Source organism: Macrobrachium rosenbergii, chromosome 54 (assembly GCF_040412425.1).
Source record: "Macrobrachium rosenbergii isolate ZJJX-2024 chromosome 54, ASM4041242v1, whole genome shotgun sequence".
Lineage (NCBI taxonomy): Eukaryota > Metazoa > Arthropoda > Malacostraca > Decapoda > Palaemonidae > Macrobrachium > Macrobrachium rosenbergii.
The window spans coordinates 38,828,530-38,856,150 of record NC_089794.1 but is presented as its reverse complement, the minus strand read 5'-3'; the positions used below and the strand labels follow the sequence as shown (position 1 = coordinate 38,856,150).

Sequence of the window (27,621 nt, the reverse complement as noted above, 5' to 3'; positions counted from 1 at the left end):
ATTATTTTTAGACAAAAACAATCTCCGGAACTCTTAAAGGGTTTTGCAAAAACTGAAGGGTCCATTGGCTAAAAACCTGCTGGTTTGATTTTGAATTTTGTTCCATCATGATAAAGAATTGCCAGCACATTCATCAAGGGTTTAGAAGTCTACCCTAATTTCTGAAAAACTCTTACAAATATCCTTATAGACTATTGCTTCAGGTTTTTTCCTGTAATAAATTCAAGAACATTTAATAAGATTTAAATAATTATATATATTACTCTGTAACAATAGTTATGAATATATGTACAGTAAATCATTTATCCTACTATAAGAAGGGTTGCAGAGGTGGAAACATGTCCATGAAAATAATAATCAAGTTAGACAGTATTTATGTACCAACATGCAAGTTTGAATTTGCTTAAATAAAGCAGAACTGAACCTTGTTTTACTTAAATTTAGTCCCTGTCAGAGTGTTATTTACAGTAACAGAACATGACATATTCAGGTTTATTCCCAAGTTTTTTCAAGTTGCCACATAAGAAATCCATTATGAAGAAGCTTATTGATAAAAAGTTTGCTCTTAATGTTTTGCCTTGCATATAGGCATTTCCAAATTGACAGAATAAAATCTGCATGTTGTCATTGGAATCTCAAATGATGGAATTTTTTTTTTTTTGCCTCATTACAAGGTGTTATGAAACAGATTTACTTCTAGACAACTTTTGTTATTTAACAGAAATTACTTTCAACTTTTGTTTGCAGGGTGATTTACCAGTCATGGGTGGAGCCTTAGGTCCAGATTGGCATGAAAAGTTGGAATTGAAAGGGGACAGCACACACAGAGTAATACTTGAAACAGAAGTTGAAGTATCCTGTATTTTGAGCCCTGAGGAAGTGAAGAAACTAGGAAAAACAGTTTCCACTACAAGATTTGAGGAAGGTTTGTTATTTATAACTTATTCATGTCTTTCATCATGTGAGATTTTTAGTTTGTGTTGATTGTTTTATCTTGTAACATTTCTGCATATAACATCACAAGATTTACACGAGACAAATGCTCAGAAAGTGAATTTTTAGACTTTAGCATAAGGTCTTAGGCTTGCGGTCTCAGGCTTGCTTTTTTTTAATTGAACCTATTGTTGTGACTCTTCTACAAATTACTAGATAAGAGCAGAAAAAGTATCCATAAGTATTCTCTTGTTCATAACAAGCCATTAATCGTAAATTGCCTTACCTCCTTACAACAGCTCTCAGCTGCACAACTTGTCCTGATTGTAAATGAAAAAAGACCCCACTTTCCATGCCCAAACCTCCCACAAAGTGCCTCTCTTTAGCCCATTTTTTTTTGTATGACCTGTCAGTGTCATCTTCTCTTGTGCAGCTCTCCCAAGATTTTTCCTTTGTGGATTTATTTTGCCCATGTGCCATTCTTTGAATCCATTCATCATTAATTCATTATTATTGTTATTATATTAGTGTTGTGAATTTTGTGCTCATTTGGAGCCAGAGGCATCTAACCACTGACACTTAACTGAACTACTGTTGTTACATTCATTATTTCTTTGTTGCACGAATAATTCTTTGTAATTATTGTTCCTTTTCATGTCTCGGGATTGCCTAGTCTTTATTTTTAAAAGTGCTCTATGTTTTGGGGGATAATTGCATTCAGACCTTTTTCTGCTGTGTAGGGCTACTTTTGTGTTATAGCTTCTGTTGTCTACTGTAAAAATGAGTTGTATGTAAATATTGCTTTGATACCTCTGCAGTTCATATGATCAGTGATTCTACACTTGCTGTATCTCCTAATCATCTTCCTCCCTACTTCAAGGAGCCTTACTCCTTTTTTCATCTTGGGGCTATTTTGGTCTGTGTACTATAGGTGGATGTAGTGAGGTTGTTGATACATGCAAGTTACAAAGACAAAAAACTTGCAGTATGTTTGTGACTATAAATTTAACATTGTAACTGAGGCAAAATTCAAAAAGGCAAAGAAAAAATGAAGTACAAAAGAAAGAAAGCACACCACCATGGTTTGAGTACTGTACATCACTTATTATTACAGCCAAAATAGAATACAGTAAATTAAGAAAACCACATTTATTATTTGCATGTATTACTGGAAACGCTACCTTTTAAGGTAAGTGCCTTAAGTTTGCTGATGCAGATGGGTACTAACTCAGGTTAACCCTTCATTACATACCAAGTTACTAATAAAGATAACCCATCAACAAGTGGATGAAGAAAAACTATGAAAATAGTGAAACTTTGCCACTGCAGTAAAGTGGAATGCTTTCAGAAAATTATAAAACATTTACTCAATACAGTACAGTAGTTAAGTTCTATAAGTGATGTCCAGTACCTAGTTTACTGTCCCAGCAATGAAAACTCCCTTTTAAAGTAAAGAATTTACAGTGCTTAATGGTCACTTATATGAAGGGAAAACAGTAAACTGTACTGAGGTTGGAATGGAAATACAGTACTATGAAATTAGATGAAGAAATAAAAGGTGGTTAATCAACTTATGGTGCCACTGACCTATGGCAATTCAATCTTACAGAGCTTTTTCAGTGGCATTAATGGCTTTTTACAGCACCGTAACTTGGTGTTGCATCAAATTACGGTGCCTTAAGTGCCATTGATGGCGCCAACAGCAAGAATAGGCATCAAGTTAATGGCGCTTACAGTGCTGTAACATGATGCAACATCAAGTTACAGCACCATAACTCAAGTTACAGCACTGTGAGCACCATTAAAGCGCCGATAACGGAGAAAAATTTACTTATGGCGGAAATCAACTAATGGCGTGGCACTGGAATGGATCCCCCACCATAAGTTGAGGACACGCTGTGCAAAGTTTGGGGAAAGGTGATCATTTGTTAACAACTTGCAAACACAAAAAAGTAAGACAAGTGATTTATGGTTGCCTCTGGTTCCAGGTGGTTCATGGTGCATGTGAAGATGGCTAATGTACTTGTTCTGCCTATAGCATGCTATGCAAAGTGCTTATAAAATTGAAAGAGATTAGTTTCAAAAGAATTGTTTCTAGCCATTTTTAACTGTAGGTGAGGCATCTGTTTAAAGTGAAGAAAATAAACTTAGATTGGAAATGTTTCTCTCTTTCAAGGATCAGCTGAGTGGCCTGTATATGTTGAACTGACAAATGATAAAGTTTATGGTTGCAGTTTCATCGTGTCTGCGACTGGAGTTATACCCAATTCCAAGGACTTTTTAGCAGGTAAACTGCAAGGGAGATGAAAGGTATAAATAATGCAGTGATAACTAAACTTTGAAATCATCAGTAAGGAATGTCTGAGAACTGATATTCTACTCTGCTGTCAGTACTCATACTGGTTTTTTTTTTTTACCAGGAAATAATTTTAGTTTGTCTTTGGAAGGGGGCTTTCTTGTTGATGATAAAATGCAGACTACAGAAAGTGACATCTATGCAGCAGGAGATGTTTGCACTCCAAACTGGGAAATCTCTAGGCACTGGTTTCAGGTCAGTACAAATTACTTAACACTGGAGGTAAAGGGTTACCCATTGCCATACCAATATTTTGAGAGTAAAATTTCCATTATTTGAAACATATTTTAATTCAGTTGTATTAGAGTTTTCTTGGAAAATGTTATATTCATTTGTCTGTTCCCTGGTGTATCCGATAAAAGTTCCAGCAGATAGTCAATAAGTACTACTGTGAATAAGGTACCCTGTTAAAGTCACAAGCCTGGATTCACTATTGATCTGTACATTTAGTTTATCACTTAATAATATTCCTTATATTATCATCAGAGATTATACCAGCCAGTGGGTTAAGTGCATTAGGTATTTTGCTAAATTGTAAAATGCAGAACCAACTGCCCTAATAATTGGCCTAGCAAGAAGATTTGTTTGGAGTTTTTATTGTTCCATACACATACAGTAACAATTGAGAGGTCTCATAGCTTTTTATTAGGTTTTCATTTCCCTTTGATAGCTCTTCATCTTTTCTGTTGAAATGACTGTTTACACTGTCTATAGGGTTTTTATTTAGTTCTTTGTATTTTCATCACTCAGAAGGTTATTGCTTTTTCTGTGTACTCAGTTTTATTGAAAATTACCAGCCTGCCTTGTTTGTCAGTTTTTGTCTTATATATTTTGATAATTTTTCAACTCACTGATGGCAACTCATGAATCTTTCAGGGAAATTTGGAGTCTCTGGCTTTTTCGTGTGTCCAAATGTTTTATATTTCCTCGATTGTATTCACATCTTCACTGGCAATCTAACTATACTTTTTTTTTAATTGCACAGTCCTTTCGTAATTTCCATGCTGTTCATTGTACTGAAGACAAAGCGAAATTTAACCTGTAGCCTAAGGCGTAAGTCATTTCTGTTGTGTTTGTTTGATAGTTTGATGACACATTCTTGATTGGCATTGGTGGTCCATGGGCTTCTCTAGATCATCAGTTCATTTTTATGCTCAGGTGATTGTGAAGATTTTGGTTCATGAAGCCTCATGGAATTGTGTTTTATCTGGGGTGAGGCGAGTATGCTTAGGGGAAACTTCCCTTGGGTATTAAAGTAGCCCCTAAGTTTATGGTTTGCATTGCTGTTCTTAGCAGTTATTATGCTTTTAATTCATCCTAAGCTTGGATAGGGAGGGTTGGTGTCAGAAAGGGCAGCTGTCTGTAAAACATCTTCCAAAACAAATTATGAAATGAAATGTTCAGTGAGTGTTAGAAACATCCTCAAAAACAGTGAGCTCAACTAAGGATGAAGCTTAGTAGTAGTAGTATAGTGTGATCTCTTTCCTGAATGCAGAACAACACTTACAATCAAACGTATATTCAGTGGTTGTCCAACTTTCAACTAACAACATATATAAAAAATTGGAAACAAATCCTTGGGCCAAACATGAGAATTAATGTTGAATCAGGGGTCTAGTTAAAATGACGTTAACAAGAGCCCTTTAAAAGGTTTTTGATCAGCAAGAAATCCAAACATTTCTAGAAATCTGGAAGTATTAGTGCAGAGCTTTAACTTTTACGCTGTAAGATAGGCCAGTTTTAGACCTTATATATAATGGAAAACTAGCTGTCATTGTGTAAGAGATTGCTAGTTAGTAGTACTTGCACATTTAATTAAATCTTAATTGAATCTCTTCTATCAATATTATGCGAGTCCAAGTTATTCCCAATAGGTTTTGGAGAAATCAGACTTCTCACATTGCTAAATCAGGTCTAGAAAATGTATCATTTTTAAATTTATTAAATTACCATCTTCATCTTGTCTATTAAAGCTATATGTTGGGCATATTCATCCCGATTGGTAGTCGTGCTCAGCCATTTGGGGTGCTTCATTTGTCTCCCACTGTGATGGAATTGAATCCAGGGCATTTAGCTTGTTTAATTATCTCACTCCCCTTATCTTTGGATTGTCTTCCTATCCAGTACAATGTGGATCTCCCCCCCCCCCACCCACTTATAGTTACAGTAGTATTTTGGTACTGAGTTGTTAAGCCTAAGGGAAGAATTATTATTCCTCTGCTGGACTTGTGACACTCAAAAGGCCACCTCTTCTCAAAGTTATTCTATGGCGGTCAGTAGGTCAAATTTTTGATGCAAGAACTCTCCTTTCACTGCCAAGCTTTGTAATTCTCAGCCTACATCTGTTGTCTGTTACTCTTACAACATTCTTCATTTTAAGTGGAAGGTTTATCACTTCCTTCACTGGTAAACCTCATCCTTCATTTCTCTCTTTTTCTTGATTTTTCCTTGTGCAATCTAGAAAAAGCATTCCTTGCCTGTCCAATTTTCCTTTGTTCTTTAAAAGGTACAGATCAAATATTTATATCAGTGCAAATTGTTCAGCTGTGAATGGATTTTAAAACCCCTGTTGTGATTATAAGAAGGCAGCCAATTGTCCACTGACCAATGTCATGGAAAGTTTTGCATCACTATGGTATTCCCATTAAATATATAAAACTAATTGAAACTGTCCATGAATGAAACAGATGCATAGTTAATGCTGATAGTCTTATCAAGTGACTTGGCAGTAAATAGTGGGGTGCTACAGGGGATTTTGTGAAGAAAAAAGTGGTTAGAGATGGAAGTGAAGGTTTTAGATTGGAATAACAATAGAAACTTAACAGATATGACTTATTTATCTAAAGGGTTTGGTAATAGATTGGAATAACAATAGAAAGTTACCAGAATTTACTTATTTATCTAAAGGATTTGGTCAGTTTTAAAATAAAGCTTTTAAGAAAAATATTGGGAGTCCTATGGCAAGAGTGAAAAAAGTTGCTGTAAATAAACATGAACTTCTGTACATAAATATGATGATGAAATGGAGATTGAGATGGCTTTGCCAAGTCATTTGTACCACATGATAAAGAATATGTGATAGTCATACCTGGTTTTTGTGGCCCTCAGAAAAAAACTGCTTAGGTGAGAACAAGAGATGGAGGTCTGGAGATCTGGGAAAATGAAAGTGTAGGACAGTGGAGGAATTTCACAGAGGCCCTTTATGGTGCATGACATTGAAGGCGGCAACAATGATGAAATTTCTATAAGGGCTGTGGTTATGAAATAAGTTTACGACGGGGTTCCGTTCTGCGCTGCGTCGTAACCGAAAATGAAGCCGGAAAATCGTCGAAAATCGTAAAAATCATAAGAAAATTATTTTACTCATTGATTTACATTTTTTAGTTTTATAATTTACTGATTATTCATGAATATATTTTTTTCATAACCATGTTTTTGGATGAATATATTTTAACCCTTAAATGTCGTAAACCGGGAGCTGTACTCTGATTTATTTACATAAAACATGAATACTTTTTCTCATAACCATGTTTCTTGGAGTATCTTTGCTAAACGCAAGCCTCTATTTACAAAAACGTCTCCCGTATCGGGTTCGGGAGTTAGCGCTGAAGCGGAAAAAAGTTTTTTCAAAAATCACAGCACGCTTAGTTTTTAAGATTAAGAGTTCATTTTTGGCTCCCTTTTTTGTCATTGCCTGAAGTTTAGTATGCAACCATCAGAAATGAAAAAATATCATTATCAGAAATATATTATCGTATATAAAATTGAAATATATGTGAGCGCAAAAAATTTTTCATATATAATTTTATACAAATCGGTTAAAGCTAACGGGTTATTTTTTTTCTTTGTATTGTACACTAAATTGCGATGATTTTGGTATATAACAAATTGTAAAACGATCAAAGCAACACAGAGAAAATATTATCACAAAATGAGACTTCCCGTTTGTTGAAAAATGAAGCTAATTGACTGAATATTACTAGACTGTAAATGTTTTAGCGTACAATTGCAGTTTTCGACCATTTCGGTCGAGTTAAAGTTGACCGAAAGTAAAATTTTTTTTTATCATGATTTATATAAAAATATTTCAAAACTGATAAAAGCTACAACCATGAGTTATTTTCTGTTGTATTGTACATGAAATTGCGCACATTTTCATATATAAAACTTTATGCAACGACTAATATAAAACGGTGCAAACATTACAACAACTTAACGAAAGAATTTCTGAGATGTTCGGCCGAGTTACCGCGTGGATGTAAGGAAAATGTTTTTTTCAAAAATTCACCATAAATCGAAATATTGTGCTAGAGACTTCCAATTTATTGCAAAATGAAGGTAAATGATTGAAGCGTTTTTCGACCATTTCGGTCGAGTTAAAGTTGACCTAAGGTTGAAATTTTGGAAGTTATTGTGATTTATGTGAAAATATTTCAAAACTGATAAAAGCTATTTTCTGTTGTATTCTACATGAAATTGCGCACATTTTCATATATTAAAGTTTATGTAACGACTAATGTAAAACGATGCAAACATTACGACAACATGACGAAAGAATTTCCAAGATGTTCGGCCGAGTTACTGCTCGCAGACGTAAGGAAAAATTTTTTTTTTTTTTTCAGAAATTCACCATAAATCGAAATATTGTGCTAGAGACTTCCAGTTTGTTGGAAAATGAAGGTACATGATTGAATATTACTAGAATGTAAGAGTTTTAGCTTATAATTGCGTTTTTTTACCATTTCAGTCGAGTTAAAGTTGACCGAAGGTTGAAAATTTGGCAGTTATCATGATTTATATGAAAATGTTTCAAAACTGATAAAAGCTACAACCATGAGTTATTTTCTGTTGTATTCTACATGAAATTGTGCACATTTCCATATATAAAACTTTATGTAAAGACTAATATAAAACGGTGCAAACATTACGACAACGTGACGAAAGAATTTTTGGCGCCGACGTAAGGAAAAACTTTTTTTCAAAAATTCACCATAAATCGAAATATTGTGCTAGAGACTTCCAATTTGTTGCAAAATAAAGGTAAATGATTGAATATTATTAGAATGTAAGAGTTTTAGCTTACAATTGCATTTTTTTACCATTTCGGTCGAGTCAAAGTTGACCGAAGGTTGAAATTTTGGCAGTTATCGTGGTTATGAAAATATTTCCAAACTGATAAAAGCTACAACCATGGGTTGTATGTTGCTGTATTTTACATGAAATTGCGCACATTTTCATATATAAAATTTTATGTAACGACTAATATAAAACAGTACAAAACTTACGACAAAATGACGAAAGAATTTCTGAAATTTTCGGCCGAGTTACCGCGCGATCGTAAGGAAAAAGTTTTTTTCAAAAATTCACCATAGATCGAAATATTGTGCTAGAGACTTCCAATTTGTTGCAAAATGAAGGTAAATGATTGAATATTACTAGAATGTAGAGTTTTAGCTTACAATTGCGTTTTTCGACCATTTCGGTCGAGTCAAAGTTGACCGAAGGTTGAAATTTTTTGTAGTCGACGTACAGTACGTCCACTCGGCACCCAACAGACAATTTTAGTCAACGTATGATATGTCCAGTCGGCGTTTAAGGGTTAATTAATAAAACAGGTCAATTATGTCATTCACTAAGTAGTTCTGTATATCATTAAAATTGATTATAAGTGCTAGACTATGCTGTTTTATTTGTGAAATATATTTTTCAGATGCGTTTGTGGACTCAAGCACGGCAAATGGGTTCCTATGCAGCGAAGTGTATGTGGTCATCAATATCTGGAGAGGAAATGTACATGGACTTCTGTTTTGAGCTCTTTTGTCATGCAACTAAGTTTTTTGGGAAGAAAGTAATTTTATTAGGACTCTTTAATGGACAAGGGTTGGAAAGCAAATATGACATTCTGCTACGGTATTCAGAAGGTAATTTATTCACTATGGCAGTAAGGCTCTGAGGAATATTTTTTTTTACATCAGGCTCATTACTGTACAGTATATACATTTGCATAATTTTTGTTATTAAAAAAACCCTAGACATTCCATTTCTGAATAAGATTTTGAAGAAGCCTGTACACTGGTTAGTTAGCAGTGCTAGACCAGTTCACCCTTGACCAAAGATTCAAGGTAGGTAAGAACCTCAGTTCTTATTCTACCTTGATGACAGTAATGTTCTTCCTGGGTGCACTTGGCTGATTTTAGGTTTTATTTTTCTTTCCCCCCCAATTCCTGCTAGTTTCTTTGATTTTTGCAACGACAAATTTTTTAGTATGGTTTTACAGGCCAGTTGGTTGGGCAGATATTGAGTTAACCCATCCACCAGGTCATGATGTTTAACTTCTTCAGTTTGACCTAAGGGAAAGTATTCACAAATAATTATAATCAGTCTTATGCAGCTGATTTCTTTGCTTGGACACCTATAGAGGCTGCAGCTGCACTAAAATTCTTGTATAACCTTTAGGAGGCTATTTCAACATCTGGAATAATGCACTTCTTCCTATTTCACATAGTAGTTTTATGGGAGACACCAGTTGCTTGTTCTTCATTCTGCTAGTGCTTCTCTTGCCGTATCCTGTTGGTGTCCAGTGTCCTTAACTGAGACACCTGCATCCAGAAGGCCAATTGAAATGTGACGCTATTACCTACTTACAGTTGGACATTCAATGCCCTTGCACTGTTGGCTTTGCTAACATTTTGGTACGAACAGATTTGAGTATGGATCTAAAGGTACGATTGCCAGCATCAGTTTTGCCCATGGGCACCTTGAGGCCGTAGACAAAATTGTTGACATAATCCGAGTTGATTTTCACACCAACATCCTGTAAAATATCAACTCAAACATCCAAATTAACCAGAATCTTGGAGTCGATGGATATGTTTAGAAATGCTGCTGTTATGACAAGATCACATTTAGATATGTGTTAGTGATTATATAACATCTCTAAAATATTATAATCAATAAATGGCACTAAAAATAACAAATTTAAAATGGATCAAGCTTCGTGTTGAAGTGTGGAATTCATCCTATCAAAAGGAGCAACCCAAGTGATTTTGACAACTAAAATTTGACACTCACTTGGCCCATGGATATTTGATGAATACCCCAGATGATCCAAGCCTTGTGTGTACAGAATTTAAGGTAAATAATGAACATAATGATAAAGTTATAGTAAGTGTGAGCAGGAGTAAGGTTATGAAGGTACAGTATATTGAAACCAGGAAGATGAACCAATAAATGTTATTGTGGATGGTGTGAGTAAATATAATGGATGCTGGTAGGATAGGAAAAGAGTCAAATCAAAGAATAATTGGAGCAAGGTAGATAGTAGGATGTGTGTCAAATATGTGGAGGAAGTATGGCATGACTGGAACCCATGGTGGGAATATATGAAAGAATTGCTAAGCCATTTTTGTGCATGGAAGTGAAGTGTGAATATTGAATATGAAGTAAAAAAGTGAAACATTAGAGATTATTTGCATAGTGCTGTATGAGGCTTATAAACAGAAAGAGAGAGAAATGTGGAGACAGAAGTGTGAAAAATATAGCATAGCTGAAAGGATAGGTCACCCTTTTGTGATGGTTCAGTTGTGTGTGAAGACTGGAGAATGATAGATTGCTGAAATAGGTGTTTTCAGATATGTTAAGAGGAAGGAGGAGAGAAAGACTTTGATAGTTGGAATGAGAGTTACTATACTGGAAAGGAAGGGCCTCATCATCCAGAAAATGTGTGCCTGCATGTAGGGGGTCTGATGCACTGCTGAAGAACCTTCTGTAGAGTTGCATAATGCAGCTATGTTTAAAGTTTTGTGCATAGAGTTCTCTCATAATTCTACAGTTAAAATAGGAATGTGGCAGTAACTTGTGTTTTATTATGAGCCATCCCCTGTTGGGAGAAATAGTTTAGTGTTAAAATTTTATAGTAATTTTATGTATAATTCAGTTTCAATTGCAATATTTTTCTTTGTCCACAGGAGTGGAATATATCAAATGTGTAATGGTTGAAGGACGAATGCAAGGAGCATTGTTGATTGGTGAAACTGATCTAGAAGAAACTTTTGAGAACCTGATTCTCAACCAAATGGATCTCTCCGAATTTGGTGAAGACCTCCTTAATCCCGACATTGATATAGAAGATTATTTTGATTAGATGAGAGAAATTACTCATAAAACCTTTGTGCCTCTCCAAGTTTTGGGTGTATAAAACATGGTAAGGCATTAATAGCTGAATATGCATGAAGGTTGACTGTGATACTTAGTGCGGTTGTGATAGTGTTTCAGTAATGTAACACTCGGCATATTGAATATACTGTAGTTTGTAGCTAGGTAGTTCTCTTAGAGCATTAGATTAGTTTATAAGATCACTTTGTTTTGATACTTGACTGTATTATTTGTCCTACCAGTAAAAGATAGGTGTTTATTCGGAGCACAATATATTTTGACCAGTACTACCAGTGAAAGGTATTAGTCTTTTGGAGCACAAAATATTTTAACGACTGCAAGTTCATTCTCTTGGTCACCAGAACTTGAAATATTGTGGATTATCATGAACTCTGCTACTTGTCCTTACTTATTATTTTCAGTGGATAGTGGTTTTGAAAAAAATTGCCTGTCTAGCTTGCAAAACTTTTCTGAGCTATCCTGTTTGCAAACTTTTCTCAGTTATCCTGAGTTTCAGAACTCATGAACTCAATAAAATACATCAAGACTCTGTCCTGACTTTATATAATACCTGAGAAGTACTTTATTAATTATCCCCTATTGTGTAAATTTTGTTCTATAAAAGAAACTGCATTCTTGCCTTTTGTTTTATGTATATATTATTACTTTTTAAAATTTTGCTGCAAGATGATTGTAGGTCTCAGTACAAGACCCAAAGACTGAAATCTTTGGATATGTTAACACCCCAACTATATTAATACTAGTTTTAGTTCTTACTAGTTGAAGGACATGATCAGGTTAACAGAGTAATTGAGTAGATATGATAGATTGTCAACAATCCATCATTACTCATCACCCCACAGAGGGATATGGGCAGTGAAGTCTCCCACAGTCAAACCAGAATGTCATAAAACTTGGCTACCATAACTGACATAGCCACACTTCCTCGAGACTGTTAATCTGGCCCATTTTATCAGTAATTTCTGCATTCTTCCATGCTTATCCCAACCCTCTTTACATTTTTGTTGTTATTGTTGTTAGGTTATACTGGTCAGCACTAGTTCTTTGCCTGAACTACTTCTTGTACCTGTATATTTTTATCTTGTGTAGAAACTTTGTCCTTGCACTTGTGATATTTCATTTAAATAAAAATTTCTTTCTGTTAACACTGTTGTAATCTAAGTGCTTATATAGATTCCTTACAATCACCAAATTCATTACTCTTCCTGTTTAAAATATTGGACTGAAAATCTATTCATGGACCTGAGCATTTAATCAAAGTTGTGGAGAACCTTCCAGTTGAAGCTGTCATTGTCTGGTATACAGAACAATAATGTTAAGCTGTTTACCCTCTTGACCTGTTATAGAGAAGATGTGGCAACATGCCTACCATATCTATACTATTAGTCACCATAGGAGTTTAGTTAGTTATAAATAATTTGTTTAACCAGTCCTCTGAACTCTTTTAGGGTTCTTCTCGGGCTGGGAAAATCTAATAAATGAAATTGGGGGAAAGTGTCAATGTCCAGAATCCACTCCATGGAGTTGGAAGTTTTTATAGAAGATAATTTTTGTAGTTCTGCCGAATGTGATTCAGGAAAAGGTTTATGAAGTATGTATTTATTTTTCTAATGAGAGGAAAACCATAAGACTTTGCAGTGTTTTCAACAAGGGCAGTAGTGTATGCTGTGCCAAGTTGTGAGAATGATGATTGTATCTCCTTGGTGGTTTTAGTATGTTAACTTACTGAAGGTGAGCTGTTTCTTGGAGATAATGAATGAGTTGCAATTGCTGTGGGTAACTAACTCTCAGTAGTAATTCTGATACCTTGCAGTTCAGTGGGAAAAACTGGCCATTTCTATCAAAAGTTTATATCTGAGTTCGACCTGTGTCACCCGGTGAAATAACCATTAAGCACTTATTTCTAGGTATAATCATTGGTAAAAATACCAGAGAAAAAAAGCTATCAGGAATGCTGGGGTTACTACCCCCAGTTCAATCATCTATCAACCAAATAGATGTCGGTATATATAAGGGTGAGTGTATGATGTCACTGCCACAGGCCTCTGCTCTGTAGAGATTCCCAATCTCAAAAACCCCGGAAGTGAGGAGCCGACACACAGCCAACACTCACCGCCCAGCTAACCAACGCCTCAGGCGCCATCTTGTACTCATTCCATTCTAGCACGCCTTCGTTGTTTGTTGCGTTTTGCTTGTGCTGCTGAATTTTTTCCTTAATTTGTGCATCATGTCTTCTGTCCTGGAATTCACCGTTTCTAAGTTAAGTACCATCTTCTTGTGGGGTTTTATAGTTTTCGAGGCTTCTTTTTTTAACCTCTAATTCAATAATTACGGGGTTAAAATATCAGGCGTTCCTCCGCGTTCGTCTCGCCTCGGCCATGTCGGCCTTTGTTTATATATAACCTTAGCAGCGTGATTCTGCTGGTGTTTGGCACAGTTAGATATCTATTTTGTGTTATTTATTCATTATGCCCCTTCAGGAAGTTCCCTTGGGCGGATTGTTCTTTCGTTGATGAGAAATGTTGCGCCCGTGATCGTAACATAACTATGCTATTTGGAGAGGCTTCCCCTCTCATCTTATGTTAAGTAAACTTTCCTTTTCCATGGGCACCTTCCTCTCGCGATGAAGGAATATATCCTCCAAGGTGGTACAGTCTTGCTAACGGTTTTCCTGATATATAAGGTGATGGATGACATGTATAATTTTGGATTAAAAATGTTTTTGGTTCAGCGTCTGGGTCAGCCATTTTCGTTATCACCCGCGTCCAGCATGTCGCGAGCTGATAGGCCTTACCCTTAGCACAAGTTTTTTATATTTTATCTGTACAATTATGTTATTTACAATCATATTTCATATCATTGGTTAACTTTTAGTAGTATTTAGTCAAGTGTTATTGGGTATTCTGGCCTAGCCCTCTCGTTCGTCATCGGAGGGTTAGGCTAATTATGTTAGGCGCATTTCATGTTATTCAGGCTTCCTTCCGCGACCATGTCGTTTTGAGACTTGGAGGGGGACGTCGGTTGGTTGAGGGAGTTCCTCGTTCTCTTGGCCTATCTGACCATACCTTCATGTTTGGAGGGTGTCCCTAGGCCTCGGGGTCCCCCACCTCCACCCCTCTTCTGTTCTGGCCTACTTGACCAGACCGGTTGATTTCGGAGGGTAGGTTAGGATAGGAGGGGATCTCCTTATTACTTAGCCTACCACCCGCCCAGACTGTCGGTGTTGGAGGGTGGCCAGACCTCACATGGAATTTCTCTCCCCCCCCCCCTTCCATTCCTCTGTTTCCTTCTCCCAAGTCAAAAAGTTTTGACGTTGGGGGAGGGTCGGGGGTCGTGGGAGGTACGGTCTTTCATGTTGTTAGCCTAGCCTTCCCTTACCCACTTGGTAACAATTGGCGGGTGTCTTTAGTTTCTCCCTGCGTGAGGGAAGTCGGTCCCCATGACCGACACCCCGTGGGGAGTTTCTATTAGTGTCCAGGGGATTTTCCCATCTTCCTGGCCGCTGTATCTCGACCCCTCCATTTTGTTACTTCCTCCCTGCTCCTTAGCATTTGGCGTGTGATCTTGCCCTCTCCCCGCGCGAGGTATGTCGGTCTCTTATGACCGGCACCCCGTGGGGAGTCCGGGCCGGCGTCCGGATAGGTGTTTCCCACCTATCTGGCCTCCGCCTTTTGGTTTCCGCCATCTCGCTAGTGTCTCGTTTGTTTGCTTTCCTCCGGGTTAGCTAGAGCATCGTACACGAGTCCAGGGTTACTGTCTTGACTTCCGCTAGGTTCTTTTTCCGCTGGGTTTGTCGGATCTCCCGTTGCTTTTGTACCCGTTACCACTCCAGTGGATATGGTTCTCGGTCGGTTGGCGCTGTCACTACCTGTTCTCCGCCCCAAGTGTTGAGAGTTAATCCAGTTTTGGGTTCGCATCTCCGCTGCCTCCGCCGCTACCATAGGTTTAAAGTAACAGGGTTTCTGAGGTATCCAGGGCAGAATATTACAACCAGCCAGGTACCGCTGTTTATATATGTGTTGACCATTATGTAACTTTATTTATTTAACACTGCCGGATTCCGGCAGTATTTAATTTTATATTTTGTATTTATGTTATTTTGTTAATTGTTATGATGCATGATCCTAGGTTAAGGTATGCTGTTACCGCCGGACTAACTCCGGCGGTCCTTAACTCTTCATGTATTGTATATTATCTTATTCAGCCGGATTACTCCAGCAGGTTTTGTTTTATCAATAAGCATGCTCCATCACCTACATTAGTTTAAGACTTCTATCTCCGCCGGCTCTACTCCGGCGTGCCTTAATTAGCATACTCATGTATCATCTGACCACTTACAGATGGTACGCTGTCAGGAGACCGGGTGCACAGCGGTCCTGCAGCAACCCTACGGCCACGTGGTTTGCCGGTCCCATTCAGGCTGTGCGGTCCGCGTAGGGGACTGGGTCGTCTGGCACCCGGACAGTTGTGAAGTGTGCTACGCTCTGTATGAGCAGGTGTTGGATGATTCGGTAAGTTTAATCTTACTTGACTTCTTTGCTTACATTGATGAATATGACGTCCGGTGTCTGGTTTAGTAAGCCTTCCTTCTCTTTCAGTCTGACCGTACTTCCCGCGATTATTCGCTGTCGACCCTGAAGGCCTGGGTCAGTGGATTTGGGAGGAACGTCCCATCGGGGAGACCTTACGTCCTTTCGGAGTCAATTTGTAATCTCCTCTACCCCGGCGTCCGGATCTCAGCCGCAGTCCCGGCGGAAGTAGCCGCCCCATTGATCGAGCAGATCCGGGTTGAGATGCAACCCTCCCAAGAGGATAACCTGTGCGGGGAGGTGACGGAAGAAGTGGCGGCCATCAACCTTGATAAAGAGCCTATGCATATCGATCCGGACCAGGTAGAAGGTAAGGAGGTAAGTGAGGCAGGGGGAGCGAGCTCCCTTTTTAACTCTCCTCCTCCTTCTACTTCTTTTCAGGGATTCCAGAAGTCCACTTACCTTGAGGACAGGTCGAGGTCTACTGTCCCCAAGGTGAAGAAAACCTTGAAATCTAAGGGCTATAAGTCCTCCAGATCTCTAAAGGCTAATCCTGCAGCTCCCTTGAAGTCACGGGCGTCTAGTCCGGTGGCTTCAACCAGTAACTCGACTCCCCCTGTCAAGGGGTCGAGATCCAGGAAAGTTAAGGTGAGCCCCCCCTCAACCTAACTTTGACCCTCAAGCCTTTGCAGATCTCCTTCTGCAAAGGATAGACAAAAAGGTAGAGGACAGGTTAAGCCATATTTCTACTCAGCTCGCCTCGGGCCTTAAGGCTTCCGATGATCATTGGAAGTCTTTAGCTGAGAGGATGCGGAACCAGGAGAGCATGCTCTCCGGGTTCGTGCGCTCCGGAGGGGCGGCGCAGTCATACCCCTTTCCGGATGCCTCCACCCTTCCTCCTTTTGATAAGGGAAACCCTTGGCGTTTGGCTCTTCATGCTCCTCAGCATGAAGATACCCTTACTATTGAGGGCTTGGGGACACGCAGGTTGGCAAAGTTGGAGTTCTTCCCACCCGACCTGGTGCCTCCCTACCCAGGCTACGCCAGACTGACGGAAGAGGCTTGGATCAGGTCAGATAAAGTCCCAAAGGAAACGGTCATTTTCCCGAGGGACCAAGCCCAATCTGCCTTGCTGCACACCCTGACGGAGTGGGAGGCAGATAACACTAAGCTGACCCCCTTCAAAGGGAACTTCACTATGTTCTCTTTGGGGGATAAAGTCCCTACTCCCTGCATGTCGAAGGTAGCCTTGCTGACCTGTCAGGCATGCATCGAGGGTAAACCGCTGCCTCAGCTCTGGGAGACAGATCCCACTTCTTTGGTCTTCCCCGGAGATTCGAATTTTGGTTGGGAGCTCCAGCCACGTTTACGGTGGGCAAACTCGACCCAGAGTGCGCTTCATCATTATTCAGTGAACAGCTTCCCAAGGTTCCGGAGGCTCTTCTAAAAGCGGAGTTTGAGGCCAGGCGCAGGTTGAGTCGTTCCATGAATTCCCTGTGCCTGACAGAAGCAACAGCGGTTATTTATACAGAGGATCCTCTCTTCCAGGTCCTAACCAAATTCCTGCTGGCGGGATTCCAGGCGGACCTATATGACTTTATCGTGGCGAGAATGAATTGCCGTAAGCACATCTTCGCGGACGCCACCATAAGGCATGAACCTAACAGGCTCATGAAAAGCTCTATCTGGGGTGCCAACATCTTCCCTGAGAGCGAAGTGAGCAGTGTCCTGGCAGAAGCAACCAGGGCAAATCAAAGTCTCCGCTCCCGCTGGGGTCTTCCTTTCAAGAGGAAGGCCTCCGAGTCTTCCGGAACCCATGCTAAACCAGGGAAGAGGTTCAGGAGATATAAGAGGCCTCATACCCAGACGGTAATGCAGGCTGTACCGGTCGCCCAGGTCGGTCAGCCTTCAACTTCCAAGGCCCAGCCTCAACAGTTCGTGCTGATGCAGCCTGCTCAGCATTCTCTTGCTTCCCCAACCTACGTGACGTCTCTGGCTTTCAACCCCTCATTTGAAAGCCAGGGTTCGTTTTGGGGTTTCAACCGGAACGCAAGAGGAAGCAGAGCAAGAGCCTCCTTCAGAGGTAGAGCTGCATTTCGTTCCCTCTCTCGAGGGAGAGGAGGCCGGGGCAGTAGAGGAAGTAAGCCCTCCCCCTCCCAATGAGTCTCCTCAGGTAGGCGGGAGGCTGTATCTCTTTCGAGACCAGTGGACCTTCAGTCCGTGGGCCCACAGCATAGTCTCCAAAGGTCTGGGATGGAGCTGGAGCAAGGATCCTCCTCCACTAGTCAGGTTCCATCAGCCCCCATCCAAAGCTCTCCTGGACTTTGCAAAGGGCCTGCTTCAAAAGAGGGCTATAAAGAAAGTGAGACACCTGAAATTTCAAGGCAGACTGTTCAGTGTTCCGAAGAAAGGCTCCAGTCAGCAAAGAGTAATCTTAGACTTGTCTCGTCTCAATCTTTACATTCAATGCGACAAATTTCGCATGCTTACAATCTCGCAGGTGCGGACTCTACTTCCTCTTGGAGCCGTCACCACCTCTATAGATCTTTCAGACGCATATTATCACGTCCCGATTGCGAGAAACTTCTCTCCTTACCTAGGGTTCAGACTAGGAAAACAGGCTTACTCATTCAGAGTCATGCCATTCGGGCTCAACATAGCGCCCAGAATCTTCACCAAGCTGGCAGAAACAGTAGTTCAACAGTTACGGTCCCGGGGGATCATGTTAGCCGCATACCTGGATGATTGGATTATTTGGGCATCCAACGCCGAGGAGTGCCGGAGAGCAACAGCCATAGTGATCGACTTCCTGGAGTCCCTAGGCTTCCAAATAAACAGGGAGAAATCCTGCCCAGTTCCGGAGGCTCGATTTCAGTGGCTAGGTATCCAGTGGGACCTGGACTCACACAAACTGTCCCTCCGCCAGCCAAAAGGAGGGAAATAGCCAAAGCCACCAGGCAGTTCCTCAAAAGCAGGAAAGCCACTCGCCGTACTCAGGAAAGGGTCCTGGGTTCGCTTCAGTTTGCATCGGTCACAGACCTGCTTCTGAAAGCCAAACTGAAAGATATAAACAGGGTGTGGCGGAGACGAGCCAACATCAAACTCAGAGACAAGGTGTCATTAATTCCGCTAGTGTTGAGGAAAAGACTCCGGCCATGGTCGACAGTCAAGAGTCTTTCAAAATCAGTACCCCTCCAGTTTCTTCCCCCATCTCTGGTTATTCACACAGACGCTTCCCTAAGCAGGTGGGGAGGATATTCCCAACACAAAAAAGTTCAAGGAACGTGATCCACAATGTTTTGCCAGTTCCATATCAACATTCTAGAAGCAATGGCAGTATTTCTAACTCTGAAAAAACTACGCCCATCCAGACAGATACTTATCAGGCTGGTTCTGGACAGTGCAGTAGTAGTGCATTGTATAAACGGGGGGCTCCAAGTCGAGCCGGATCAATCAAGTGATGATAGCAATTTTCTCCCTGGCAAGAAAGCACCGTTGGCACCTATCAGCCATCCATCTGGCAGGTGTCTGGAATGTCATTGCAGACTCTCTATCCAGGACAACTCCGCTGGAGTCAGAATGGTCCCTGGACAAAACCTCATTCGAGTGGATTTGACATCAGGTCCCAGGTCTCCAGGTAGACTTGTTTGCCACAGAGAGCAACCACAAACTTCCATGTTACGTTGCTCCCAACCTGGACCCTCTGGCTCCTCAGATGCAATGTCAATAGATTGGAACATGTGGCAGAAAATCTATCATTTCCTCCAATAAACCTGTTGATGCATTGTCAGCTCAGGTCATTCAAAGATTGGCTCTGGTAGCACCCAATTGGCCGAAGAGCAGTTGGTTTCCTCTTCTTCTGGAGTTGAAGCTCCGGTGTATTCAAATACCCAGGCCACAGTTGACTCAAATAGTACAAACTCGGACTGTGTCAGCTTCCTCAAGAATTCTAAATGGCCTGGCTTTGTGGACTTCATGAAATTCGCTGCTCAGAGAGATGCGGATATTGATCCTGTTAATACACTGTTCTTAGAATCAGATAAATGGGACTCTACTCTCAGGCAGTATGATTCAGCTGTTAAAAAGTTAGCATCATTCCTGAAAGAATCTGAAGCTAAAGTGATGACCACGAATCTGGCAATATCATTCTTCAGGTCATTGTTTGAAAAAGGACTGGCTTCCAGTACTATTACTACAGCAAAGTCAGCCTTAAAAAAGATATTTTTACATGGCTTCAATATTGACTTAACAGATTCTTACTTTTCATCAATCCCTAGAGCATGCGCTCGTTTGAGACCAGCAACCCGCCCACACGTGGTTTCCTGGTTCCTAAATGACGTACTGAACTTAGCATCGGACACTGATAATGAACAGTGTCCATGTTTGAGTCTGTTAAGGAAAACGTTATTCTTAATTAGCCTAGCTTCAGGTGCCAGAATTTCGGAACTATCCGCTCTCTCTAGAAGGTTGAACCATATTGATTTCCTCCCGTCAGGAGAAGTTCTACTATCCCCGGATCAAAGGTTTCTAGCTAAGAATGAAGATCCACAGGATAGGTGGTCCCCTTGGAAGGTTTTCCCCCTTCCACAGGACCCGTCCTTATGCCCAGTTACTACTTTAAAGGCCTATTTACATAGAACTTCTAAGGTATTGTCTGGTCCTCTCTTTATCAGGGAAAAAGGAGGAACACTTTCCTTAAAGGCCATCAGACAACAAATACTGTATTTTATTAAACAAGCTAACCCGGATTCAGTTCCTAAGGTTCATGAGATCCGAGCAGTGGCCACCTCCACTAATTATTTCCATAATATGAATTTTGAAGAACTTAAAAAATATATGGGTTGGAAATCTCCATCAGTGTTCAAGCGCCACTATCTTAAATCACTGGAGGCCCTGAAGTTTTCTACAGTGGCTGCAGGAAGCATTGTTCCTTCTGCCCTAGATTAATGTATATGATCTTTATTACCCTGTCCTTTTCCTCTCTCGCCTGCCTGCCTCATTTACTTACCTTGCCATCTACTCTTGGATCAGGCATGCTTCACAGCCTGACTCCTGACCATGTTATGTTGTACAGTTATTATTGTGTTAGCTTTTAAGTGTCTCGGTACCTTCCAGTTTTTCTGTATATATTTGCCCCTGTTATTGATCATGTTTATCCTGTTTCGTTATTCATGTCATAATTTTGCTGCTAGGATAATTAAACTAAAGTTTGTACTGGTACTTTTATTTATCTCCATCTTAGCAGTTATTTTAGAAAGGAGTTTCTCCAAGCTTTGTATGATTCTCTATTACAATTTCACCGGGTGACACAGGTCGAACTCAGAAAAGGGATTTTGACATAAGAAAAATCTATTTCTGAGGGAAGACCTGTGTCACCCGGTGACCCACCCATGTTCTGCGTTTCCCACCCTGGTAGGCATACCAAGCTTAGGGGGTGGGTGCTAGCCTGGAATGAGTACAAGATGGCGCCTGAGGCGTTGGTTAGCTGGGCGATGAGTGTTGGCTGTGTGTCGGCTCCTCACTTTCCGGGGTTTTTGAGATTGGGAATCTCTACAGAGCAGAGGCCTGTGGCAGTGACATCATACACTCCCCCTTATATATACCGACATCTATTTGGCTGATAGATGATCGAACTGGGGGTAGTAACCCCAGCATTCTCGATAGCTTTTTTTCTCTGGTATTTTTAGCAATGATTATACCTAGAAATAAGTGCTTAATGGTTATTTCACCGGGTGACACAGGTCTTCCCTCAGAAATAGATTTTTCCTATGTCAAAATCCCTTTTTCCAAAATTTCCTAGTCTTCTTACTTCTGCTATAAGAGCTCTTTCCCTTTGACTGAAGAAATATACATTTTCCAGTAGACATTATTTGTTCATAGTGCTGCTCATCAGTGATTTTGGATCAGGACATTGACTTGTTTTTACATCTGTTGCTGTGTTACCTGACTTTTCATTCATTATTTTTGCACTGCCACACATTTCTACATAGATTCAGCAGACTTAGGTATGGCAGTACTGCTTTCAAGGTAACCCCAATCTCAAAGGTAGTCAAACTTTTTTGGAATTATATTTTTTATTTCTTTTTGTTTGGTTTGTTTTTTATCTCTACACTCTTGCAGTTTCTCTTACTCTTATAGCTGACTTTACTTTAAATGTAGCAGTCAGTGTGTGTGTCCATCATATCAGATGGATTGCCCTCATTTAAGACTTCTCCAGACAACTGGTATATAATTATCCTTGCATATATACTGTACCCACTTTTTAATTCCAACAATTTTTAGTTCTGGAGTATCTCTAGTGCCTCTGTTGATGTGCCTGCATCTTGGAAGTAGGGAATGGTTGGTAATTGGAGGGAACATCACTTGTTGACAAATATTTCTTTTTTTTTTCCATCCCTATCACAATGGAAGCCAAAGATTTGCCATTACAATGATGTTTGCATTCAAAATTGTATGAGCAAGTCTAATCCTTGGCATGTCTTGGAATTTGAAGATATGATTTTCTAGAGTGACAGCATTATTTTTGGTGACCTTCTTTATGGGTTGCTGTAGTTCCTGGAAGGTACCATAAGATCTGAAGTTTGATCTTGCATGTCTCCTCAACACAATTGTAGCTCTGTATTGTACTACACCTGTATTTTCTTTGTACTTTAGTGCACCTTAATTTTTAAGTAAATACAATGTCTGGGCGTGCCTACAGTATCACTTCAGAATTATTGAAGCCTACTCAGGTGATCTCTTAGCATTGTGAGTTGAAAGTTTTTGTGGGAATGTTTTGTTATTACTGACCCATGGAGATGAAAAATTTTCTTTCCTTGGGTGTTTTTTTTTTTTTAAGTAGGATGACTTATCAATATTATCATATTTTTTGCTAGGTTGTTTACTTACTTTTTAGTATGTATCAGATTTTTTTAATATATTGCCTCTTTTATTATTGTAAGTAATAATGTTAGCCACAGAGAGTAGGTTTCATTGGTTTTTTTCACCTTTTTGGAAGAAACCATGCTGACCATCTTGGAGTTCATAAGACCAAACAACCTTGTTGTAATTATTAGCAATATTAATTAATTAGAATGGGAGCTTTAAGTGCTCAAGTATTTCTCTCCGTGGCTTGCCCTGAAAGATAGCTCCTATCTCAACATATCAATATGAAGTCATATTGATGACATCAGATTCTTAGCTATGGTGCCTTCTGTTAACCAGGCCTGGAGATTTTGGCCAAATGAGAATGGAAATATACAGTAGCGTAGTTTAGATTCAAATTCAGAAATTAATTCCAGGTATTTGAAAACCCCTCGCCATATAACTACATTCAGTTTGTCAAAGAGGCACCATCATTTGTCTATTGCTTGAAAGTTATTTATTGTGTAGGAATATAATATCCGTCATCTTCACTATGCCCATTTACTTGTTAATATACCTTGTTGTTAAAGAATAATTTTAAAGAATAGAGTTAACTAACCCTTTGGTTCAGTTCACTGTCATCCAAATTAACCACTGAGTCAGTTATGACATGCTGGCAGGTCATTTAAAGCAAGGAAAATTCAGAATTCATCATAAATATGTGACATTTGTCAAAACATGAAAATGTTTGTAGTAAGTCACGAGACCCCCAGCTTTTGCTCGGGAAGCAGTGAACAAAGCATATAAAGGAAAGTACTGGTTACTACTTATATCATGCATGCTATTCTTTATCATGTGAAAATTCAATGAATATTAATAAAATTGTCATTATTAAGGAAATTTACCACAGATTCTCATGGCATTAACAAGTTTCTATTTCTCATGGCATATACATTTCTGGAGGGTAAGCTTGTGTAAGAGGGATCATTTTTTTTCTACTGGCAGCTGTAGTCAGGAAGCCTTTTTGTGTCAAAATAAAATCTAGCAACTATTTTTTTGTTACTGAATTTTGTATTCAGACAGATCTTGCCAACCTGTGGATAATACAGTTGACCCTCATTAACCCGGATATTGGATAAGACGGACACCAAAGAGGGTCAGCTGATTTTAAAGTATGCAATGTTTGATCATGCTTTAAGATAGTTTCGGTTCCTCTGTTCATCACGTACCGTTTTCCTTTTTATTTACCAAAGGTAAATAAAAAACTTCATTTATACATTTATTTTATATATAGTGTTCTGTATTTATACTGTACTAAACTGAAATGCTTTGACCTTGTAAGCAATTTAACTTGCGCACGGTACATACCTTCATTAAGAAGCACTATTATCTGGAAGGGTAGGAAGTATCGTAGCCAAATACTGACCATTAACAGTTTTACCGAACTGCTGCCTGACTGTATGTTTTTTAGGAAAGAAAAGACATGACAAAGGTAAACTTTATGAAGACAACAGCTGAGTTACTGAACAATACTTGTGTTTATGTGGCAAATGACATGAGAGAGAGAGACTGAGAGAAAATTGCCAGTTCCTTCTGTGCAGTGTAATTCTATCCTCAAGAGATTAAAGAGAAGAATTTTGTTTAAAAGGTATGTCAATGCAGCAGAGTTAGTCAATATCTTCTGAAGGAAAAAAAAACATTTTGTTGCTGAAGAATCTCTGAACTAACAATTTTGCACTCAAATTAATAAGAAGGAATTCATTCTATGCTTCATGTAATCAGTAAAATACATAACTATTAAAAACTACATATTGTATTCAAAACACAAACACTTACGTCATCATCAGCTTCTCTGAGCAAAATGTTCTTTCTCAGACAGACTACAGCCAAAACCTGATTGGCTGGGTGGTTGCCATGGAGATCTGCTAGCCAGTGACAGCCCTCTACTTCTGTTCTATTTATAGACATATGTCATGACGCCACTAAGTTTGAACGTTGCCATGATCGTGATTATTTGTCTGTTGATGTCAAAAATTACTCAGTAATTTGCTTTATATAATTATTTCTTCATGAAAACAAGAAATCAACAATAAATTGAGCTTTAATATAGTGGTATGAAAAATCCCACAACAGTCTGTTGTGATGATGCGTCATCACTTGTGAATCCTATTCCCAAGTGATGCGTCATCAGTTGCGAATCCTATTCCCGGACTGTCTTCAGATTTACGACTGCAAACTGATGACGACATTAGTAACAATACAAAACAACCCTCTCCAAGATCAATATGATGAAGTGTATTTTATAGTCTTACTTATCATTAAAATTCACAAGTTGAATTACAATTATTTTGATCATGTATATTTTTGTGTTGTACGGAATGTTTTTGTCGAAAACAAAATGTGTTAGTGAAATTATGGTCTTAATTGTCCCACTGTTTTATTACTGATGATCTCAATTATCTCGCATTCATTTAACAGTATATTAATATAAATAATAATAAAGTATGATGAATAAGTAACTAAAATGAAAAATCAGAAAAAAAAATTTTTTGGCTGCAATAGTGGTGTTTGATTATGCTCCTGACCCAACAGTTAAGAAATCCGAAAAATTCCAAAAACCGAAACACATCTGGCTTCAAGGATTTCGGATAAAGGATTGTGTACCTGTAATCTAAATTGCATTATCTTACTTTTCATTTAAGAGACTCTCCTTCTTTTTACTTAATTATGCATTCATGTCTCGGCCTAGGCATCTACATATGTGGCTGAATTCTACCATTTTTATCATGTTTTATTTTTCATTTTTCACCATGAGCTTTAATTCAAACATTTCTACATTGGTTTATTATTCATACTCTTTATAAAAATAATGAAATCCAGTATATTTATAGGCATTTATAGGTACAGTATATATATATATATATATATAGATATCGCCGGTTAAACCGTACTATTGGCTAAGACGGACACCCTGGCCCCCATATTAGTCCGTCTTAATGAGGGTCGACTGTAGTGTAATGTAATGTATAAAGACTGCTTTAAAGCTTGCATTTGAGAAACTATAGTTAAAATAATTTTGCCATTGCCAGTTACAAAGACTGGTTTAAAGTTTGTACGTAAGAAACCATAGTTAAAATAGTTATGCCAGTGACAATTATAAAGGCTGATTTAATGTTTGTTCTTCAGCAACCATAGTTTATTTAAATACTGTTGCCATTGACAGTTATTATACTTCAATTGGTAGACTTCCTTTAAATGTAGACCGATCATATATCTTTGAATTTATGTGTGTTTTTTGCATTTCCTTTCAGTCTGACATTATTTACAGTGATGTTACCAGCCATCTCCATTCATTACGACAGACGACACTAAGACCCCTGATGAGAGCCTAGATGAGGCTTTACTGTAAGCTGTACGATGGTTTTACTGTAAGTATCGTATGAATGTAAATTTTGGCTGTAATTTTTTTTCATATAACTCCAAAACTTTCCTTTTTTCCCACAAGGATACAAATCAGCAGTTTTTCATGGATACTCTTCCTGGTGCAACTAGGACCAGTTGAAGCCAAGGTACAAGGTTTTAGATTTGGCAGTCTCCCTTGTGTGGGGCTGCAGGTAACCGCTAACACACAGTATGCATAACGTCTGTGTCTCTCGGATGTGTGCTCTCATTATATAGCTGTGCTATATAATGTGGGGCCTTTCTGTCCACTACATTTGTGTTGGGAATGATGTCTGGAAATTCTGCTTCTCATAAGGATGGTCAGCACAGATATCCTGGGACATGATAGACTACATATTTTATGTCGGCTCAGCATTGACCCGCAGGCTTTGCTTTCAGCATGAAGAGGTGAGTATTCAGTGTCAATTTGTTACAAATGTGCTTCTTGGTCTCCTTCCCAGTGGGAGAGATATGGTTTGATGAGATAGGCAAAGATGGTATCTTCACTGTCTGAGGTCAATACACATTTAGTATCTTCTTCCATTTTCTGTTGGTACCAACCTCTATCCCTCCACTGGTGGTAAAGACTACATGACCCCTTCCACTGTGCTGGGGAAGAGAGCATTCAGAAAGTCCAAGCTGAGCGTTTGACATATTTGCAGATGGGCAACCCCCCCAAAAACCTCTCTCTCTCTTGGTTCCTACATCGTCAACCCTGGTGTCCACAGCCCCACACAAATCCTGAGAATGAAGTTGTTGAACTTGTGCCCTGAGTTGAATATTCCAGGTAAAGTTTTTGTCCACTTTTATACAGTATATATTGATTGCTTTTTCTTGGGAAGCACTAGCTGAAGACAAGTTGCTATGCTCTTTGCTACTTCATTGCCTCCTGTTCCAGGAATAGAGTAGATTATAGAAATTAGGCCAAAGGCCAAATGCTGGGACCTTGAGGTCATTCAGTGCTAACAGAGAAATTGACAATAAGAAGGTTTGAAAGGTGTAACAGGAGGAAAACCTCGCAGTTGCACTATGAAACAATTGTTAGAGGAAGTGGAAAGTCATATGGAAGAAAGAGAATTTGAATGGAGGTACAATAAAAGGAATAAGAGAGGTTACAGCTAGGGGCTGAAGGGACGTTGCAAGACCTTTAAGTAACGCCTCACATGCACTGACAGCACTACCAGAAGTAAGGCCTCACATGCACTGACAGCACTACCAGAAGTAAGGCCTCACATGCACTGACAGCACTACCAGAAGTAAGGCCTCACATGCACTGACAGCACTACCCTCCTGGTGGCTGAAAATATGTTGCTATGCTCTTTGCTACTTCATTGCCTGCTACTT

At 39.2% G+C, this 27,621-nt stretch overlaps 1 protein-coding gene across 5 annotated transcripts in view; it reads left to right on the top strand.

Moving 5' to 3' along the window:
• Pyroxd1 (pyridine nucleotide-disulfide oxidoreductase domain 1) overlaps window positions 1-26,281 on the top strand; it is a 44,109-nt gene extending 17,828 nt beyond the window's left edge. For 2 of the 5 annotated variants that reach the window (XM_067097998.1, XM_067097997.1), the window contains exons 5-9: window positions 748-925; window positions 3,110-3,220; window positions 3,354-3,484; window positions 9,000-9,210; window positions 11,257-11,993. In XM_067097998.1, coding sequence (XP_066954099.1) covers window positions 748-925; window positions 3,110-3,220; window positions 3,354-3,484; window positions 9,000-9,210; window positions 11,257-11,432 — 807 coding nt within the window. In that variant the 3' untranslated portion in view covers window positions 11,433-11,993. Of the gene's footprint in view, window positions 1-747; window positions 926-3,109; window positions 3,221-3,353; window positions 3,485-8,999; window positions 9,211-11,256; window positions 11,994-26,147 lie in introns of those variants that run through there. The other 3 variants (XR_010851951.1, XR_010851952.1, XM_067097999.1) reach the window with 3 other exon arrangements.
• The last annotated feature ends 1,340 nt before the right edge of the window (window positions 26,282-27,621 follow it).